Raw genomic sequence first — 22657 nt, forward strand, 5'->3', positions numbered from 1 at the left:
TCTGATGGATGACTTAGACGGAGGACGCATCACACATGACATGAAGGACCTGCCATCCCATAGCCTGCCGGGAAACAGGTAAATTGCTTCTTGAAGACTCAAGGGGGACCCACTGGAGGTTATTTTCTTATTTAGGGTCAAGCCCGGAGGACAACCCCACAGAGCAGAGCTCGGGAGAGCCAGTGACCCGAATATGCGTCTGAATGAGGTGCTGTAAGGCTCCCAACTGTTTCATGGAAGGAGGGTGGGCAGGGGAAAGGAAAAAAAAAAGTTCCTTCAAAAGGGAAAAATTTACATGAAATCAACTTGAAACCAACACTACACAGGAGAGAGGACAGACGCCTTCTATTCTGGGACTGCCAGGCAGAGGCATTTCGCAGCTGCAGCCAACACTGCTCTGCCTCTGAGAAGTGGAAATCTTGGCAGTGAGACCAAATCACAGCCTGTAAAGTGAAGGGCGGGCCTTAAAAGCCAGAGACTGGAGTCCATCAACCGGTCCTTTAACGAACAAAATCTGTTTGTCCTCCCTGTAAGACAAACCACCTCCTTCTCACCCACCAGCAAAGTTGTAATTTACAAAAAGCAAAAAGGGGCATGAAACCTCGGTGTGGGCCTAGGGTCAGTGTGGGCCTGGGGGCCGGGGCCAGGCTCGGCCTGAGGTGGGGGTGGGGTGTTGATGCAGGTCTCTGCTTGTGGCTCTGTCACCAGGAGAATGACTACAGAGGAGTCAGCACCTACACATAAAGGCTGGAATCGTGGAACCAGCCCTGGACCTAGTGCCTGGCACCTGGCTCCTCAAATAATGCTTAACAATTATGCTGAGTGATTAATAATCAATAATCAATGGCAATTACTCATCAATAATTAGCCGTTAGTGCTCATTACGATTACTACTGATAACCTCTGGCTCTCTGGAGCCTCACCACCCCACCCCCCCCACGGTGCCCCATGAAAGCCTCACGGGAGGTCCCAGGAGGATGGACAGGACAGTGCACGGGTGGGAGACCCGACGTCTCATCGCTCCTGGGAAAGGCTCCAACAAAAGCCACACCGTTTGCCCAGAGCAGCTGCTCCCTGCCCTTTCTTGCCCGTCACCTTCCATCTCCATCGCAGCTGGACATGGGCCAGGCAGGGAGCTGGAGCGCTGCGGTGTGATCACCTGCAGGGCTGTTTGTCAACATCATCCCTTTGGAGCCGCTCCCCTCGTACACGGCAAGGTGGCACATTCACATCCCTTTCTTTCTCTCTCTCTTTTTTTAATAAACAGCTTGGAGCTGCCAGGGGCAGTGGGCTGCTGCAGAGCTGACAAAAGTCATTTCCGTCCTGTCTTGGCTCTGAAGGGAGGCAGGCGTGATGAATGTGTCCTGGGCGCTCGGTCTCCGCCGCTGCCTGCCACGTGGGGATGGCAGCACCCGGGGCACCTGCCGCTGAATCTCCTGTGACTGTGCCATCCCACTGGCCCCAGCTCCCCTTGAGAGTGCAGCCTGTGTGTGCTGGTGCCCGAGCCCAGAGGACACAGGCTCTCCTGGTGGGAACCAAGGGCGATATCCACAAAGCCACGTGGGACCCACCTGGCTGTCACTAGATGCTGATCTCAGAGCTCTGCCCAGGGGCCCAGGGGTCGGTGTCGTGGGGCTGGGGTAGGTGGGGTTCCACCTTCTGCAGTGGTCTGGCTGGTGCCTCCAGAGCCTCAGCTGGTGGGTTTCAAACTAGAACACAGGCCCAGTAGTGTAGACTTCGGCGGGGGTGGGGAAGAGAGTGGGGACGGGGTGAGGAGTGCAAGTGAGGGTAGAGAGAGAAAGACTGGAAGGGCGGCAGGAGAAGGAAAGACAGACGCCTTGTCTTGGCTGAGTGCTGCCTCCTGGGTTTAGCATTCAGAAATCTACCCCATCTCTGCAGCATCTTTTTCTACTTCCTGTCTGCTCTGCCACTCCAAGGGAGAAGTGTGTTGTGTCCCCTCCTCTCTGTGTGGGGGCCACAGAACTGAATCTGAATCCAGACGCCCTCTTGCAGGTGTCAGGGTGAGAGTTGCAGCTCTGCTGCCTGGGGCGGGGTGACACTCTCCGTCCTGCCCTGGCTCTGGACACTTCAGACACACCCTGGGAAGTCTCATTTCCCCCCAGCTGTCCTCCTGGGACAACTCAGCTCAGATGGAGCAACCTTCCACCGGCATCACATGATGGATGGATGGCGGCTAATCAAGATGTCACTGTGCCTGCCTCCCACAGCCTTGGCCAGGGCAAGAGGTGATGGATAGGAGCTGCTCTGAGCCACTGGGAGACGGGTGTGGACATGAGCTGGACGGGGCACTGTGATCTCTAAGAAGGGACTCCAGAAACATGGTGGGAACTTCTGCATCTGCCCCTTGGTCTGTCCAAAGAGGAAGAGGCTTCTCACATACCTGCCTGATAAGGAGCCAGCAGGCAGGTTCTTGGGCCTCCAGCTGCACGGGGGCCAGGCTGGGCCCCTAACGGTTGCCCCTGGCCAAGCACCTACTGTGTGCCAGGTGCTGTGCAAATGGATACAGCTGAGAACAAGCAGATGGGCCACCTGCCTGCATGGAGCTGACCACCACGTCCATTGTAACCTCGAGGGCCACACTGGGGGTAGCAGTCGTGGCTCTGGGTACAGTGAGGCGGAGTGGCCATGGCAAGCACACACAGTTGGGAGTGGCAGAGATGGGGTTCCAACCCCTCGGCAGGCAGCACCCTTCTCTGGGAACTTCCTCTGGACTCTACGGTGATACAGGCTTAACACTGTCTCTTTGACGTCACCTTGCCCAGGTAACATCTGTCCCTTGGAGTCTAGTTTGCTTCTGCCACCCACTGGCCTTGGGACAGTCACCTAACTTCTCTAGGCCTCAGTTTCTTCAGCTGTGTGATGGGATGAAACCAGGTCAACCTGGCAATGATGCAGAAATAAGAACTACAGGAGGATAAGTGTTTTCGTCTGTTGCATTCACTACTTTACCCCTGTGCCTAGAACAGGGTCCTGACACACAGTAGGTGTTCAATAAACATATGTTCAGTGAATGAGTGATGTGGCAGTGCTCTGGCCCATAGGAGGTGCTCACTAAGTATGGGCGCACAGTAGGCATCTTATGAATGTCAATTAAGTGCACTGATGAACGAAACAATATATGTGAACACTGGAGCTTTGTAGTATCGTTTGAGGTTGGAGTCTGATTCATCCAATTCCATCTGTCTTTCTCAAGACTTCTTTGGTTGTTTGAGGTCTTTTTGTGTTTCCATATAAATTAAAATTTTTTTGCTCTAGTTCTGTGACAAACGCCACTGGGAGTCTGATAGGGAGTGCAATGAATCTGTGGATTGCCTTGGGTGGTATAGTCATTTTGACAATATTGACTCTTCCAGTCCAAGAACATGATATATCTTTCCATCTGTTTGTGTTCCCTTCAATTTCTTTCATCAGCATGTCATAGTTTTCAGAGCAGAGGGCTTCTGTCTCCTTAGGTAGGTTCATTGCTAGGTACTTCATTCCTTTTGATGTGATGGTAAATGGGATTGTTCCCTTAATTTCTCTTTCTGATCTTTTGTTGTCAGTGTATAGGAATGCAAGAGATTTCTGGGTGTTAATTTTGTATCCTGCAAGTTTACTGAATTCATTGATAAAGTCTAGTAGTTTTCTGGTAGTGCCTGTAGGATTTTCCACGTATAGTATCATGCCATCTGCAAACATTGACAGTTTCACTTCTTCTTTTCCAGTTTGGATTCCTTTTATTTCTTTTCCTGTAAGTACTGGTGACTCAAATTTATGAAGGCTTATTAGAAAAGTCAGGATATGATCATGCAAAAATGCTTGAATTTCTAACATTAGAACATTACAACATTCCTGTTTGTAACCCAGGAGGCTAAGAATCCAGGCTTTGGGAAGCAGACGCGTGGGTTCAGATCTTGGCTCTGTCCCTCCCTTGCCATGTACCCTGTGAAGCCTGGCTGTGAGGGTGGGCACCATGACCCTGCCGAACTTCAGAGATTATGGACATCATTGGGACAATCAGTACAACTGAGCAAGGCCCACAGATGTCTTTGCCTGCCCCCAGCTCTTCATGGGAGGTGGACCCTGGTGCAACTGAACTTGCATACATTTCCCATTCATTTCAAAACATTACTACTCATGAATACATGCCTAACATCCTCATGATTGCTTTTCAGTTAATGGCCCCTCCCATCAGGGCTACAGAAGGCCCTGGACTGAGGGCAGATGTTCAAGAATAAGCAATTCCTGGGACTTCCCTGGTGGTCCAGTGGCTAAGAATCCACCCCGCAATGCAGGAGATGGGGTTCAATCCCTGGGTGGGGAATGAAGATCCCACGTGCTGTGGAGCTGCAAAGCCCGTGCATCACAACAAAAGATCCTACATGACCCAACCCACGAGCTGCAACTCAGGCCTGACACAGCCACGTAAATATATTTATTTAAAAATTATTTTAAAAAAGAATAAGCAGTTCCTATGTCCGAGCCTGCTCTGAGTAGCACAGGAAAGGGGTGAGGCTACTCAGGTCTGTTTAACCTCAGAGCTAGCCAGCTGCTGAGACACGGGTCTGGTTCAGGCCACACCTTCCCCTGCCAGGCCGTCCTGTGACCACAGCTCCCTCGTTCCTCCTCTGGTGCCAACCATGGAGGAGATGCTCCAGGAACACTGGGTGAAGAATAAAAAGGCATATCCTTTCATCTCGTCAGGATCTGGATGATCAGCCCACCTTGCAGATGAGGAAACTGAGGCTCACCGGGGAGAAGCTATCTGCTCGAGGCTCACGCTGCTCAGTGGCAGAGCTGGGATCTGAACAGGGTTGGCCAGATCTGACACCCTTGCTCTGCCCTTTACAACATCACACGCCCTGGGCGTAGAAAGCTAGGAGGAAACTGCAAGCAGCTGAACTCATATCTACACACATACACTGTCCAAAATCTACTGAGATACAGTGACCAAACATCATGAGGCTCAAGTCAGGGAGATGCTGGCTTCACCGGCATTAGAACAATCACACAGCAAAAATCAGACTCTCCAGGTCTGAGTCGGAGCAGAGCCTGGGCCAGCAGTAGCTACAGGAAACTCGATACAGATTTAATGACCCCATGAATCATCCCCAGAGACATACTGTCACCCCCATTCTTCATTCACACCCTGAAATTAAAGAGGAAATTAAAAATGTATTGATGTTCTTTAACAGTGAGGCCTGGACGGGAAACCAGATGTCCTTTGAAGATGGCCTGAAGGTTCCATAATCGAGTCCCACATAGAAACTGATGGTTTGTAAGAGAAGCCGGCACGGCGCTCAGACCGTGCCTGACATGGCAGAAAACTTGACACATTTATTAGGCCCCTATAGTGTGCATGGGAATTCTGCATCACAGGGGTATGTTGTGCCTTTAGGCTTTGCAGACGTTATTCGATTTTCTCTCCATGACAGCCCTCTAAGTCAGCTACTAATAACCTTCCTATTTCACAAAAGGGCTCAAGAAGGATGAGCAAGTTGTCACAGAGTAAATGGGAGAATGTGGATTTGAATCCAGCTTGGGGAACACGGGTCCTGACTGCTCTGCCCTACCGTTCATTACTGTTGACTGTTTGTTTCACAGAGGGGGAAACTGAGGGTCAGAGAGGCAGATGGAGAGGAAGGAGCAGAGCTGAGGCTCCTACCTTGATCTGACTGACTCTATACAACATTCAGCTAAGCTCCTCACAGGAGAGGACGGGCTGCCTTAGCCTTTCAAAGCCATACTGAAGGGTGGATGCTGCATCAACCCTTGAAGAAGGGGCAGCAGTGCAAGAAGCTCCAGGAACACTGTGAACTGTGGACTGGAAATGCTACAGGAGGCTGGCAAGTGACAGGGAGGGCCCGGGGCTGGAGGGCACAGTCTTTCTGGAGGTGGGGTGCAGTCAGGCTTCCAGAAGAGGGTAGGATCTGGGAGGGGGTGATGCTGAGGAAGACACTCCAAGGAGAAGAAAGTCCCTCCTACCAGCTAGTAGCTTGTTCACTGGTTTCTGCAAAACCCTGGACCGGTAGGGCTGGTGTCTACATTTCATAGGCAGAGGCATGAAGGCTTAGAAAGCCCCTCGGCTGAAAGGGAAGACTGAAAAAAAAAGTCTGAGCCCAAAGAATTGATGTCTTTGAACTGTGGTGCTGGAGAAGACTCTTGAGAGTCCCCTGGACAGCACGGAGATTGAACCAGTCAATCCTAAAGGAAAGCAACCCTAAATATTCACTGGAAGGACTGACGCTGAAGCTGAAGCTCCCATACTTTGGCCACCTAATGTGAAGAGCCAACTCATTTGAAAAGACCCTGATGCTGGGAAAGACTGAGGGCAAGAGGAGGAGGGGAAGACAGAGGATGAGATGGTTGGATGGCATCACTGACTCAATGGACATGAGTTTGAGCAAACTCCGGGAGATGGTGAAGGACAGGGAAGCCTGGTGTGCTACAGTCCATGGAGTCACAAAGAGTCGGACGTGACTGAGCAACTGAACCACTGAGCAACTGAACAACGAGAAGCAAGGAGGATGCCATGGGTGTGGAACACTGAAGGAGACCTTGAGAGCAAGCAGAAGAGATGTGGAATACGCCACAGAGAGGCCCTCAACCTGGTTATTTCTGACCTGAAGGTGCAGAGACTTGAGTCGGGAAACAGACTCTGTAAATACACTGTATTCCTTATAGCAGAATGTTTTTATGAGACAAGACAATGCTTAAGCTTTGCTTGCCATTTTCTCTGATCTGAAGCAGGTGCTGAGTCCTTGACACTTAAAAAAAACTTGATCTGGTGGACTGCCCTCAGTGGACACCTGCCTGTGCATCTCCTGTAGGTGGACAGAATCTGCCACGTCTCACCCGCATGTTCTTACTGGCCAACCAGGTACTGGAACCCGGGAGTTTTGAACAGAGCTGCCATCAGAACCAGGCTTGACTCTCTACAGAAAAATAGTCTGTTTCAGTGGGAGTGGGGCAGTAGGGGAACCATTCTGGTTTAAACCAGACTAAAGGCTGGGGCTTCCCTGGCGGTTAAGACTGTGTGTGTGTGTCCACTGTAGAGGACATGGGTTCAATTCCTGGTCAAGGAACTAAGATCCACATGCCACGTGGTGCTACCAAAAAAAAAAAAAAGAAAGAAAAAAGACTAATGGAAGATGTTAACAAGAGGGGAAACTGAGGGTAGAAAGACAGGGAAGGGGTGGATATGGGTGCTCTGTTCTTTCAGCTCAATTTTTCTTTAAGTCTAAACCTCCTCTAAAATATAAAGTCTGTTTTTCTTTTTTGTAAAAAAAAAAAAAGAGAGAGAGAGACCCAAAGAAACAAAACAACATAATACAATGAGTGTCCTTAACAGGAGCCTTCTTTTTAAAAAACTATAGTGAGGGGACTTCCCTGGTGGTGCCGTGGCTAAGACTCCATGCTCCCAATGCAGGGGGCCTGGGATTCTATCCCTCGTCAGGAAACTAGATCCCACATGCTCCAACTAAGGGTTCACATGTGGCAACTAAAACCCAGTGCAGCCAAATAAATACATTTTTAAAGAACTTAAAGTACAGTGATACAACCTCAGAACAACTGGGTTCAGAACAATGTTGGGATCTTGGAGGATATTGTAGATTTGTTCATTTTCTTAGCGTTGAAAATGGTGCAGCAGTTTGGAAAAGTCCTTCTCTGTAGGATAAAGCTGTGAAATTATTTTAAGGAGAACTGGTATGATGTTTTCAACTTACTTTCATAGTGCTGGGGGATAAAATATGTGTTTTGATATAGACAGAAGTAGAGAGGAAGGTAAAGATAGAAATAAAATCAATATTAAAAAAATTATCAAATTAAGGTAGAGGCTAGCAGAGCTGACAGTGCCCAGTCCCCTCCATTGTTTAAAAAAGAAGGAAGAAAGAAAGGAAGGGGAGGGGGATAGGAAGGGACACTTTACCGGTGATTCTATTACCAATTTAAAAAAACCAAAAAGTAAATATTTCTGCTTGACTTTCAATGTTCAGCCCAAGTACAGCCACCTCCAGAAGTCTGTGCCCACCTCCCAAGCTGGGCTGGGGTCTCCTCTGATCCTCAGAGCCTTGTGTTTTCCTGTTCTCCGTCCTGTAACCGTTTGCTTACTTGTTTACAACTCTCAACAAGACTGTTAATTCTGAACTAGACTCTGTTTTTCTCCTCTGAATTCCCAGGATCTAGAAGAGCCCATCAAGGGAAGTTCGTGGAATGGGAAGAATGTAGGACTGGAGGAATAGAAGGATGAGAATGAAGAAAACAAGGGACAAAAGGCTCCATCTGCCTCATCTGGCAGGTTCATTCAGGCCCCGGCAGCCCCACTCACGGGTCAGTCAAAGCCAGTTCTCTGAGCTTAAAACCAAGAGATTCAAAACCAACCTCCAGTGCACAATCTAGAGGGAATTCTTCCTATGTTGAAACCCAATCCTGATCTCGTTTCTCCGGAATTTCATCCCCTTCAGAATTGAAAGGGAGCTGGAACCACATTTCCTTCCTGGAGAGACAGAGATGCAGAGAGCCTCCTGGGTCACAGTCTGAGACCGGAGAGCACCGGCTCTCAAACCTCAGCCTGCCCTTCAGACACAACCTCTACGATGTCCTGAAAGAACACACGGGGTGTGAAAAGTGATCAAGTTGGATCGGAGAGTCAACTTGGGTTCAACACAGTTAAGTAAATTCACAGTGCTTTCTTTTGGTTTCCAGGTACAGGCAATACCTCTGCTGAGTACCATACAATGGCAGTAACCACAGTCTCTGACTTTTAGCAGCACCCAGATTCCTCATAAATGCAGCTTTAAGTGAATGGAAGTTATCTGTCCATCCACCCCTCCTCCTTGCCGTTCAGAACCTTCTGTGGAGTGCTACGATGCCAGCTCCTGCTGACACTGAGGTGAAGGACCCTTGTGTTCAAGCAGCTGATACTCGAGAGGGGAAGGTGTGTATGAGTAGAGGGAAGTATGAATGACCCTTCATGTCTTTCTGGGCTCAGACACCAAGGAAGAAATATTTACTGAGTAAAAGGAGTAGAAAAGTCTGATTTTAGCAGATCACATCTCATTCTGGATGTGATCGTCCAGGTTCTATGAGAGAAAACCTCCTAAGAAAAAACAGAAAAGCTACATTTAAACATAAAGGCATCAGAGGGCTCAAACAATGGCCCTATCTAACACGGACTCTAACACAGAGCAGAAGTGAGGGTGGTGGTCGTCCTTGAGTAAGGAGGAGGTCATGACTGCAACGGATACCGGAAGGTGTCGGGGCACTAGCCATGGGCTGGTTTTGATTTGGGTAGTAATTATTAAGGTATGACCAAGTTTTTAAAATTTTATACAGACACAGTTTTCGGTATGTATGTTTGCATAGGCTGGCTTAATGAAAGTTTAGCTCAGAGAACCACAGATTCTACAAGAATGTTCTGAACAGTCAATGATCAAGCCAAACGGTTTTACACCAACTTGCATCTAACTTAGGTGAGCCTCAAAATTCCTGAAGGATTCGCAGATCTACCAAAGACCCAGAGCTCTAGACAGAAAACACCCCTCCTTCCCACAGAAGCCTGTCCAAGAGTGATGCTGGCTCCAAGCATGAACCCCAGACAGACAGAGGCTTCTCCTGCTCCTCACTTGCTCAGGCCTTGGGTCCACGGATAGTATGTTCGCATTGAACATTTCCACATCTTACCCGCTAATCTTCTTAATGCTGATAAAACTGAAAAGCACTCTTTTGTCCCAGGAAGACATAAAACCATTTTCATGAGAGACTCATTCATTAGGTACATTCAGGATGGATTAAAGTGATCCTGAGCGCAGGTTCTAAGAACACAGAGACCAGTAAATAAATGTGCTATTGAAATAAGATTAGCAGTCAATGCTTAACCTACTTTGAGAACAAGCTGTTTTCAATGCCAAGTAGCCTCCATTCACATTTACATAATTAATGAACTAATTACAAACGAGTCTTATCTAATCATTTAAGCAGGTCTCACGTGACCCAGCCTTGGCCCCACTTCTGCAGTAGAGTAATTGCACTTCCTTGAGAGTAATACAACTTTATTTTAAAACAATACCCTATAATTTAGACCTTTTTACTGACTCAAGCCAGCCTTATCCCACATAAAAGTCAGTGGGGGCTGATCAAAGGAGGATGGTGGTGTCTAAATTTATTGCTTTTAAGCGAAGAACCACAAGCCAAGAGTATGGGACTGCAAATGTTTACAGAAAGCACATTTTTTCCCTGAAAAAGGAAAAGTCGTAACGCTGCCTTTTAGCCAAACGAAAAGCAGTTGTGTTAAATCGGTACCAAAGCAAATGATACATACAACAGTAATTAGCTAAGATTACACAGTAATTAAAATCACGATGATTATGTGAGTGAGAATAATTTATACAATAATCTCCACGCTCACACTGCAATATGGTACTAGTCCAATAGCAACAGAGCAGAGCCATGTTTGGTGATAAATTCAAATCACAGCATCTCTAATTATGTGGTGATAGATCGCGGTCACTGAGATTTAGGGATAAACAAAGTCTCTGACCAGGACACACACGGTTCTGTTTGGATGTCCCAAGGCCACCAAATGGGGATCCCAAACGCTAGAACCCTTCCCTCTTCCCCCCACAGGGAGCCGCAGACCCTCAGGCTGCCCCACTGTTTTCCACTAACCCTGGTTCCACGCTGCCAACAACCTGCTCTGTTGCTCTGTGACACGACAGTTAACTCATCCGGCAGAGCCACCCTTGGCCAAAGACAGTCATAAACAATATGCAAAATTTCTTTTAAAAGGGCATGGCTGTGATCCAATAAAACTTTCACAAAAGCAGGTCAAGGGCCAGATTTTTTTTTTTTTTTTTTTTACTGTGTGCAGTCATCGGCTGACTCCTGCTGTAGGTGACAGGAAGCCACTGAAACCAGATTTTCATTTGAGAGGCTGGAGTGCAGAGGAGGGACTAGAGGAGGGTGGGGTTGGAAGGGCTTTGCCAGAGTCTAGGGCAGAAATGATGGTGGCCTGGCTTCACGGTGTTGACAGTGAGGATGGAGAGAAGGTCAAGAGTATTTGCCCGAAGCGCGGAGGTGCAGAATAAACAAGATTTAGGGATCAGCGGACGACGGGGATGAGCGAGAGGGATGAGAGCCTCAGAGGGGTGGAGGGCTCCAGCGTGGGGGACGGGTGACAGGACCTCCACGTGATTCTGATGACACTGGTGGGGGAGAGGGAGGAGGCTCCCCTCGGACACACAGCGTTCAGATACCACAGAGAGAGCCAGGTGGCCAGCTTCTGAACTGCAGGCAGTTACACACGATATACATGTTTGCGACTTGGGAGAACATGAGTTGGAGGGCTAGATTTGGGGGTCACCCGTTTACAGTGAGGGGGTTAAAATCACAGGAGGATTGCCTGGGACCCGGTGGGCAGAAAAACAGGTGAAAGCAGCACCCTGGGATCCCCAGCAGATGGGGGGAGGGGCTGGGGTGGGAAGGAAAAAACCAGAAAAGAGAAGTTTGGGGAGCGCCAAGGAGCAGGAACACTTCCCTAGTGGCTCAGCAGTAGACAATCTGCCTTCAATGCAGGAGATGCAGGTTGGATCCCTGGGTCGGGAAGATCCCCAGAGAAGGGAATGGCAACCCACCCCAGTATTCTTGCCTGGGTAATCCCATGGACAGAGGAGCCTGGTGGGCTACAGTGCATGGGGGTCGCCAAGAGGGGGACACGACAGAATGACTGAACAGTAACAACAAAAGGAGCAGAAACAGCTAAAAGGCCAGGTGGGCAGGGGGTTCCAAGAAATGTCTAACGGGCCAGTGCAGCAGAGAAGTCCAGGAAAAGATCAAGACTGGAGCACATCCCTTGGTTTGTCCCTTGGGAAGCTGCTGACACGCTGAGAAATGTTTCAGTGTAGCCCCGGGCTCTGGGCTGGAGGAAACAGAGGCAGAAATGGGAGGGGAGTGAAGGCGCTGTGGACACCCCACTCTGGAGAAGCCTGGCTCCAAAGGGAGGAAACGGACTGCAGGGTGACGGGTGAGGATATAGTTAAGACGGAAGGACCCGAAGGTGTTTAGAACCCGCGGAGGAAGGGCAGCTGGAAATGCGGGGGCCGAGATTGTAGGAGCGAGCAGGCAGCGGGGTGCGGATTCCACTCGACCAAGACCGGATCTCATTTTCTGAGCCCAGAGGGAAGGTGGGGCAGACAGTGATCATTTATAGGTACCATTCTGAGGCCGCTGTTTTTCCTTTCAATGAACCAGGAGTTTAGGGTGTCTGCTCAGAGTGAGGAGTTGGAGCCAGAGGAAAGTCAGGATGGTTTGGAATAACTGTCCAGTAAAAGGAAAGAAAACAGGCCAGTGACAAGGCATCAGCGTCTACACAGCTGGTTCAGTTAATGCCTGTCTGTGCTTGGACCCTGCAGAGCCGTGTGAGTGACCAAGGCTGAGGTTCTGAGGGGCATGGGGGTCTGGATGAAAATGGGGCTTGGTCCCCTCTGGAAAGCCCAAGGTGCCGTGAGGACAGGGAGGGAGAGGAGAGAACCCTTTACTGGAACACTCTGCTGGCAGGGTGCTGGCCCAGAGGGCAGAAGGGAGAGGCGGGCACCCTGCAGGGCCGGGCGCTCCACGCCAGCCCTGGGCGCCCTGGCACCAGCTGCAGCCGGCCGTCAAAAGAGGCTCTGGAGCCAAGCCGGCTGCCACCACCAAGCCCATAAACTCCCTCCCCAGGGGCATGGAGGTAATTTAGTGTCTCCATCTCCAGAAGCTCCTGCATTTATCAGCAGCTTCATGACTCCTGGGCTGTAAATCATCAAGCTTTAGGCGTATTTCTCTTGAGTTGACGTCCTCTTATAAATAATACAAGGAATGCTTTTATTTTTTTGGCAGAAGACTGCGTTCTCCCTCTCTTCTGATTTTAGAGTGACCTTCTTTTTCAGTCAAATTTGGAAATGTCCCAGAGACTCGTTTGTTGAGCCCTGTGACAGGCCAGGTCATATGGGGGTGCGTACCACAGAGTTCCCGTTGTACTCTAACCCGCCTCCACCTCCTCAGCACAGAGAGCGCCTGGATGGCCTGGTAGCATCTGGTCAAGTTTAAAATGCAGATTCTCTCTGACGTAGAGAAGCATTTGCCCTGTGCAAGTGTGTGTGTGTGTGTGTTTAAAGGCTAACAGGTTAACAGGGCTTCCCAGGTGGCTCAGTGACAAAGAATCTGCCTGTCAGTTCAGGAGATGAAAGAGAGGAGGGTTCTATCCCTGGGTTAGGAAGATCCTCTGGAAGAGGAACTGGCAGCCCTCTCCAGTATTATTGCCTGAAAAATTCCATGGACAGAGGAGACTGGCGGGCTACAGTCCACGGGCTCACAAAGAGTTGGATGTGACTAAGCACACACACACAACAGGTTAATAGCAAATATCCTGAAATCAACTAAAAGTGAAACAAGAGTACAGTGTAATAAATCCATGGCATCATCTTAAGATGTTCTGCAGGAATTTAAAAGAATGAGATAGACTTATGTGAACTGACAGGGTGAGATCTCTAAAGTATATTATTGAGGGAAAGAAATAAGCACTTTGAGAATTCAGATGCATACATTTAGGGCATGGCAACCCGCTTCAGTATTCTTGCCTGGAGAACCCTATGGACACATGGCCTGGTGGGCTACAGTTCAAAGGGTCACACAGAGTTGGACACGACTGAAATGGCTTCACACATACACACACACACAGAGGTACATATACATAATGTAGCATTGTATCACTTATGTGTTTTAAAAGCCCACAAATATGCTATGTATTTGCTACAAGTACATGTGTATTTATAAATACACAGAGAAAGACGTGGAAGGTACACACCGAACTGAAGACAGTGGATACCTTTCAGAAGGGAGGTGAGGTTGGGGTGGTGAGCAAGAGGACTGTAGCCTTCTCAGTTATATTCTAATAAAAGGGAGAAGTATTTAGAGATTATAAAGCTGGATGTCAAGGCACCTGAACTCTGGGTCAGTCTTCACTATAAGCTTAGGTAAGATAGTTCCCTCTGCAGACCTTAATTTTTCCCATTTATATAACGAGAGGATTGGACTAATAATAAATAATCTAATGGTCCCTTCTAACTCAGAAGTTCTAGAATCTTTAAACTCCAAAGAGTATGTTTATAGGTTAATAGGTTAATAAGGGCTCAAAATTTTCAAGGCTTAATGCCATGGAATCTGGCACTCAGTAGGCACTTAATAAATATCATTTGGATGGATGTTGAATACTGACCCTTATATAGTTTTAATGTTAATAACAGGCCAGCTCTTTGCCAGTAAACTTTGCCAGGTGAGTGATTCACCTGGATAAAAGTCGGAGTCATGGAAGCACGGCAAACACAATACAGGCTTTGGAAGGATTTAAACCAGAGTTCAAATCCTGGCTCTTTTGCTTCCCTGCTGATGACATGGAGCAAATTACTGACCCTCTCTGAATGACAAAGCTGAGTTGTGGCCAAGTACAGTTGGCATTTCTGCTCCAGTGTTGCTGTTATGGCCGGTTATTCATTCAACAAACATTTACGGAGCACCATCTGTGTGCCAGCCAGAGGGACACCAACATGAAGAAAACTGACGAGGGGCTTCTGGTCCTTTCTTGCCTCCTGCTCCAAACTGCTGTCCTTGGTGCAGGCCCCTCTGCCTGAGGACTTGGAGGGCAGCGCGCCAGGAAAGGGGGGCTAGGGTCTAGCGAGGGCTGCGTGCAGGTGCCGCGCGGGGCGAAGCTACAGGAGCTGGGGTGTGGCCGAGTTTGTCTCAGTCAGTTGTTCCTGAACCTCTGGGCCTCAGATCCTTCTTATGCAGCATGGAGGTGATGGCATCAGTTCCCCGGGGTCACTCTGGGCATCAAATACCAACACCAGGAAAGCAGCTGGTTTTCTGGAGCTCTTTCTAGGAGCTGGGCTCTGAGTGCCTCGTCTTGTTAACCCTGACGATGGTTTACTCACAAGACAACATGGGAAGTTAAGCAACTTGCCCCAAATTTATGGTTACTAATGGGGGAAGGGAGAAAGGGATAAACTGGGAAACTGGAACTGCCGTATACACACAGTTGTTGTTTAGTCACTCAGTTGTGTCTGACTCTTTTGCCACCCCACAACTTGTAACTCTCGACGGTCCTCTGTCCATGGAATTTCCCAGGTAAGAATACTGGAGTGGGTTGCCATGTCTTTCTCCAGGGGATCTTCCCACCCCAGGGATCGAATCCAATTCTCCTGCATCAGCAGGCGGATTCTTTACCACTGAGCCACCAGGGAAGCCCCGCATACACACTACTATATATAAAACAGATGAGTAATAAGGACCTACTATATAGCACAGGGAACTCTACTCAATACTCTGTAATGATCTATACAGGAAAATAATCTAGAAAAGAGTGGATACATGTACATGTATACGTGTAACTGATTCACTTTGCTCTACAGCAGAAACTAACAACGCTGTAAATCAACTATAGTCCATTAAAAATTATCAAAAAAAGAAACAAAACCCAAACAAAACCTTTGCCCCGAGTCTCGTAGCTGCAGAGGAGCAGCCCTGGGATTGGAAGCCAGATGCTCTGACTTCAGTCCACGTACGGAAATCACCGCAGCCTCTCATCTCCCATTCAGCTCGGGTGTAATTCCTTATCATGCACCTAATATAATTATGAAACTTTTGGATATTATGTTAATGTGCTTGCACTTTCAGCTCCGGCCTCTGCTGCCTGATACACTGGCTGATCGGGGAGACCAGAAGTTATTTAGTTATCAGGAGAGAAAAAGTCCTCAGCATTCGGAGGAGTTCGCCGAGGACAAGGCTCTTTCTCCACACAGGTCTTTGTTTTTAATTAAGAGTGGTAATCAGATAATCTTGCTTTAATTAACTCCCCTGATGCGCCCCATTCTCAGGGCCTCCCTTTGATATTTTCAACATCAAATCTTTCAGCCTAAGATTATCAGCAGACATTTGCCATTTGCTGAACATGCCCGAAAGCTTGGCATGAACTCCCACCCCCTTCTTTTCGTAAAGACAGCCTCCTGCTTCAAAGTAAACCCGTTTCAAGTCAGCGAGGACTCATCTGGGTCTGCTCCATTAGTCTGTGATTTTTCTGTCTTATCACATCGGCTCTTCTGTTATCACACAAGCAGTGTGCATTTCATCTTAATTACGCATCTGTTTAATCCATAATTTCTGATTTATGGCCATTGGCTCCTCATTACAAGAGGGCTGCCCTTGAACAGGAAAACCAAATGAGCTGAGAGGAATGGAGCTGGAAAGCAAGAGGGAAGACAGATTTAAGTCTTGCAGCTGAGGCTGAGGCCTGGGGCCTATTTGTTGGAGCAAATTATTATTGGCAATCCTATAGACTTGTGAGGGTCCCATCTCAAGGCGTGACTGAATTTGTCTCCTCCCATGGTAGGAAACAAAATATAAAATTCTGCCATTCAAAGAAAGCTGAGATTTCCAAGGAAAACATCATCCAGCCTAACTGTCTTTATACAGACTTCCCATTAAAAGAAACAAACAAAACCAAAAAACTTCAGTAAACATGTTTATAAAGAAAAATTTAAATATAAAACTATCTATAAATGGAAAATTATCAGGACTTGCCTTAGATGGAAAACAAACATAGTAAATCTACAGCTATTTTTAAAAATGCTCACCCCGTGCTATTTGAAATCATCTGGAAAACCATGCATTAGGTGGGCTGTATTAGATCCTCTTCATTTTGACTGTTTGGGGCAGTAAATACAATTGTACTTCCTGTTTCACAGAGGAGGAAGTGAAGGCTCAGAGAGGGTAACTGACCTGCCTTAAGTCACACAGCTAAGAAGTGGCAGGGTCATACCTCAAACTGGACCATGCGTGTCCCTGTCTAGGACACAGGAGATGGAAGACTTAAGCAGCAACCTGGGAAGCCTGTGACCCAGAGGCAGCAGGGGATACTCTTACCTGGGGCTGAGGGTACGGCTGCTGATGGCTGACTGTCGAGAGGTGGTCCTTGCGGTGTCTGTGGCCAGGGACAGAGTACAACTCAACCAAGACTGCAGACTGCCCTCCGGCTGGGAGCTGAGGGTGGAGACGTTATCTCTAGAACCAGAATGCAAGATTCTGTCAACATGATGACAACCACAGTAACAGTAATAACTAGATATTCACCCTTTAGCATGAGCCAGGCGTAGTGCTGTGCTGAACATGATCACTTTAACCAGTGCTCACAATACTATCCCTGAGAGGTGGGAGCCAGCACCGTACCCGTTACATAGATGAGAGTAATGGGATCTGGGGAGGCCACACTGGGGGGTGTGGGTCTTAACCAAGGTAACCCGGTTAGTCAGTGATGAAGCTGGGATGCAGACTCTGGTCCCTCCAATTCCAATGCCCACGTTAAAAATCATTGCTATTCCTTGGGAAGATAAATACTCTAATATAGATGCCAAGGTATCTTCCAACTTTGGAGTAAAATTTGGCATTGGATTTCGGACCAAATGATATGTTCATGGAATCTATCAGTTGTGAAGGTCTTAACTGCTTGCCTACCTTAGCTGGAATGTCTCTGTGGACAGAGACTTAATTGTACACCCCCTATTTCTGAAAGCAGCACAGGGAGAGGCCTGTGGGAGCCTGTCACTGATGTGGGTGTTGAATGATTATTTCACTTCCTGGTTGATATATTCACTCATTTACGATATATAATAAATATATATATATATTTACAAATTTTGTTTGTTTATAGAATACTCTATGTCATGGGAAGGAGCTATAAACATGAACTCAACATTGACCCTGTCCACAGGACCCCATTTTAGCAGAGTAAACATCTATATAAATAACCGTAACATCAAAAAGAAAACTATCAGTGCCATAGATGAAGACAGACGATGGGTTCTAAGGAGGACAAAGAGGGAGCCCCGATTAGTTTCTTGGAGGCGTAAGGGAAGGAATGCAGTGGTGGCTGTTGGGCTACGTCCTCTTTGAAGGTTGGGGCTTGGCCACGCAGGCCTGGAGGAGGGAGCGTCAGGTGGAGGGACTCGTACCCACACAGGGCACGGGAGATATGGGAAGAGGAGTCCCCAGTGGAGGGTAAGTCAGGACCAGAATGTGCAGGGCTCAAATGTCAGTCTAAAAACTCTTGAGGCAACTGATGTCTGTCCTTCAGACAGCGTCTGAGGACAGCGGTGTGGTAAGTTGCAGGCTTCTCTTTGTCTACGAGAAGTCTACGGGTCAGTAGCATGCCCCCGGTGCTATGTGCTATGAGCATGGAGTCAGAGCTCTTGTGGACACTGCGGTGACCGTCCAGGTGGGTGTGTGTGCTCCTTCTGCAAGCTGGACACAGCCGGGGGCCCGTCTCTGGCTTCAGTTCACTGGCTCCGTTCTATTCGGGACTCACTTACATCTCCTTTCTGCCACTGCCGCCGCCGCAGTCCACCGCTGTCTGGACACTAGGAGGAGGCACAAGAGTCGGTTATCCTTGGGCTGCCAGGGCCCGGGGAAGAACACAGTCTCTGATGTTAGATAAACTTGGGTTTGAGTCCCGCCTCCAACCTTGGCCGCTGTGTGATCTTAGGCAAGCCCCCCGTCTTCTCTGAGCCTCCTCGGCGCCTTTGTAAAATGTCGCTAATCATGGGCCTCTGCCCCCAGCTCTGTGGAGCTGACCAAGTGAGATCACCCTTGTGAACATCTCAGCACAGTTCTTGGCAAATAAGCAGTGTTAATTAAAGGGTAGCAACCGTTACCCTTGCTCCTGTTTTAGCATGACTAGTACTGCTATTAATAGCATCATAATTGCCAGCGGGCAAGGCATTGGCTTTATATCCTTTGTGACTGCTTGCAAATCAGACATGGGGCTGCGGCGATCAGCTTTCTCAGTGCATTCTGGAAAACTCAGAAGTTAATTACAATAGTGGTTCTTCTTTAGGGAGAACTCGTGATTCAACAAACATGCTTTACACGTGATCCCACTCTCCCTCTTGGAGCCGAGGAAGCTGACACCCCTGGCCAAGGTCACATAGCTTTGAATCCCAGGTCTGTAAGAGCTACTTGGCTCATGCTCTAACCAGAGTGCAATCGCCCAGGGTACAGACAGTCAAACAACAAACTTCAAACATGCGAGCCTGGCTCCTCAGGCCGGGACCTCCCAGCTTTGTTCTTCAGTGGAATCTGGGCAAGTCCTTTCCAGACGCCCTTGCCACTTCTTCTGAGAGGCACCTGTAGCCTTGGTCCCTTGCCTCAAGGACCAGTCACTCTCCTGACTTCTACTGACATCGCTTCATCCCCATCAGACTGCAAGGGCCCTTCCCAGGCCAAGAACATAGCTTATTTGTCCCTTTGGCCCCACGGCTCAGGCCAGACTGGAAGTTCTCTTGGATGGTGTCTGGTGAATCCAAAAGAAGAGGGGTCTGTAAATGACAGCCATGGACTGAATCTACATATCTGTCCTTATTAATAAAGCTTTATTGGAACACAGCCACTGCCACTCACTTGCATTTTATCTGGCACTGCTTTTGCTCCTCAATAGCAGAGTAGAGCAGCTACAACAGAGACCACACTGCCTGAGAAGCTGTAATACTTACTATCTGGCCTTTTAAAGAAAAATCTGCTGGCCTCTTCAGTATAACGAAAAGCAACTTTTGTGAATCACGCTTTGAGAGGCAGAATAACGACCCCAAAGATGTCAACATCTCAATCCTTATCTCAGGAATCCGTGACTGTGTTTCCTGAGGTGTTAAAAGGGGTATGCAGATGTGATTAAGATCAAGGATCTTGAGACAGGCAGGCTGTCCTGCATTATCGGGGTGGGCCCCCTCTAATGACCCTGGTCCTTAAAAGCAGAGACCTTTCTCCAGGGTTGGTCAGAGGGACTTGTGACTATGGAACAACAGCCAGGGATGCAACATTTCTGGCTTTGAGGATGGAAGGGGCCATGAGCCAAGGGATGTGGGTGTTTTCTGGAAGTTGGTGAGGAAACAGACTCTCCTCCACAGACTCCAGAAGAAGCAGAGTCCTGCTGACACTTTGGCTCTAGCCCAGGGAGACTCAGATTCAAGCCCTTCGTCTTGTCAAGGTCTTTGTTCTCAGCCAAGTCACTGGCCTGTCATGCTGGCGAACTTGTATCTGTCACTTTGATGTGAGGCTGGGGCATTCCTGTGTTATGAAATTTGAGCTAATTTGCTATGACAGCAAGAGATAGAATGAAAATATCTTTGTTAATGACCCTAAATCTTCTTGAGGATCTCTTGAGGATAATTTTTTTTAAACAACTTCTTAACAAACGATTTACAAATACTTCAAAACTTTAACTGAAGTAGTCTAAGTGAGTAGCACCAGTCTCTCCCAAGGCTCCGCGCACTGGGGCTGCAGAAGGAAGGCCAGACTGTGAAGGGGGTGACTGAATCCTCGTGCCTCAGCGTGGCCTCGGCCATCTGTCTCCCCTGTCTGGGGTGTCAGGTGTCCCCGTCTGTGAAATGAGGCTTCTGGACCAAGATGCTGAGGCTACTTGGATGCTTAAAGACCATGTACAATGGAGAGGATGCACCGAGGCCCTAGAGCAGGAGTCCTGGGCCTTTTATAAGCATCTTATGAAGACTGTGGGACTTCCACTTCCCCAAATGCACAAACACAGGCTCGAATTTTAGTGCAGTATCTGTGGGTTCATGGTATAATCTGTAGAACTCAGGCATGGACACCCCTCACTTGATCTACCAGTTCACAGATCTCAGATAAGGACACTGGTTCCAGCTGACCAAAGAAGCTAGAATGTGGTAGGTAAGGGCCCTGGAAAGCAGAGGGAAGGGTTTGAGTGAATAGGGCTACATCTTCTGAAATGCTCATAGAAAGAAAAAAAAGAACTGAGGAGTCTTGCAGCCCAACCCATAGAGTTCAAAATGGTGTGGCACACCCCTTAGAAAACAGAAGAACAAGGTTTCTCTTGCCCACGAGCAGGGAGGAAGGGAAAAAACTGGCCACCATGGGGCTAGAGGCCTGACGATTGAGAGGGAGGGGCTTCGGGTCCATTGTCTACCCCGGGAGTCTGTGTGTCTGAGTAAGACAGGCTGTGCCCAGAGATCCCCATGGGTGCCTGGACAATCAAACATCCCCATAACCCGGAGGGCGACTGGCCTTGAACTCTGCAGCAGACAAGGTCTGGGCAACCAGATGTATTTCCTCACCCACTTCAATGGACTGAATAATGATCTTTAACTGGATCCTGTAAGGGAGCATCTTTAGAGCACAATGTAACTAACCAAGGCCCGGCACAACCGGACATCTCAAAGTGAATGCATCTCTAGTCTGGGGGAAGAGCCCTGTCAGCAGGAGGGCAGATTTGAACACCGAGTCCATCCACAGGGAACTTCCTCTCTCACTCCAATCTGAGGATGTCTACGCTCCATCCTAAGTTGGAATTTTCTATAGGCGTTTCCTTTGGTGTAAAAGGGGGTTCTTCCTAACAAGAGAGTTTAAAACCCACTGACCCTTCCACCACATGAAGAAAGAGTCTGAGTTCGAGCTCATGAGGCAGATCCGTGTTTGCCTGTCCCTGACCGTACCTCCCGCCCTAACACAGGAAGGACTCAAGGGTGGTGATGGTGATGATTTTAATCTGCTGGGCAGGCAAGCAGAGGCCCGGGAAGGGCAGGCGACCTGTCCATGGTCCTGATCTCCTTGGCCGTGCAGCCAGCATTGGTCCATGATATGTGATCCCTGGCTTCTCCCTCATCTCCTGACATGTCCTCAGCGGTTCTTTCTCTTGCCCTGGTTCCTGTGACTTTTCAAGAGGAATGTGGGCCAGGCACTTGTGAACAGGCAGACTGCTGGTGAGCAACGGAAGTAATTAAATGTCTCCCATTGTATTCCTTTCCATGGAGCCTTTGCCAGACGACTCTGGTCTGAATACAAACACTGCCTGGGAAGTGACACACAGATGCACTGGCCCCGTATCACAGTGACAGACACAAGTTCACCAGGATGACAGGCCAGTAGACTTGGCAGAGAACCAAGACCTTGACAAGAGAAAGGGGAGAGATGGGCTATGTCTGACATGACAGCAGGGCTTGCTCATTGGAAGTGTGGGTGGTGGGGTCAACTTGGAATCAAATCACAGCCCCATCACTTACTGTGTGAGCTGGGGCCAGTTTCTTGACTTGTCTAAACTGCAGTTTCTTCATCTGTCAACTGGGGGTGATAATGGTTACCACCCTCAGAGGGTTGTTGCGAGAACTATGCATGGAAGGCAGGTAGGCTGTGTAGCCTGGCACAAAGTCAGTCCTCAGGAAAGAGATGCCAATAGCACGATGATCAGTGTGTCCTGTGATGCCAGGGTGGATAAAGTGGTTTGGAGCCCTCATTCCCCAAGAAACCCACTAGCTGGGTATCTAGGCCTTCCTAGAAAGATGCTTAGGAAGACAGACGTCTGGACCTCCCTGGTGGTCCAGTGGTTAAGAACCTGCCTGCCAATGAAGGGGACACGGGCTCCATCCCTGGTCGCTGAAGGTCCCACACTCTGTGGGGGAAACTAAGCACCACAACTGCTGAGCCCACACGCCTAGGCCCATGCTCCTCAATGAGAGAGGTGGAGGCCATGAGAAGCCCGCACGCCATGAAGAAGAGTAGCTCCTGCTCGCCGCAGCTAGAGACAGCCTCCGCGCAGCAACGGAGACCC

At 48.7% G+C, this 22657-nt stretch overlaps 1 protein-coding gene across 6 annotated transcripts in view; it reads right to left on the minus strand.

Moving 5' to 3' along the window:
- MYO18B (myosin XVIIIB) overlaps positions 1–22657 on the minus strand; it is a 221557-nt gene that overhangs the window by 3791 nt on the left and 195109 nt on the right. For all 6 annotated transcript variants that reach the window (XM_043438083.1, XM_043438087.1, XM_043438081.1 and 3 more), the window contains exons 41-42: positions 18393–18440; positions 16951–17088 (exon numbers count right to left, since the gene is read on the minus strand). In XM_043438083.1, coding sequence (XP_043294018.1) covers positions 16951–17088; positions 18393–18440 — 186 coding nt within the window. The remainder of the gene's footprint in view (positions 1–16950; positions 17089–18392; positions 18441–22657) is intronic.

Source organism: Cervus canadensis, chromosome 1 (assembly GCF_019320065.1).
Source record: "Cervus canadensis isolate Bull #8, Minnesota chromosome 1, ASM1932006v1, whole genome shotgun sequence".
NCBI lineage: Eukaryota > Metazoa > Chordata > Mammalia > Artiodactyla > Cervidae > Cervus > Cervus canadensis.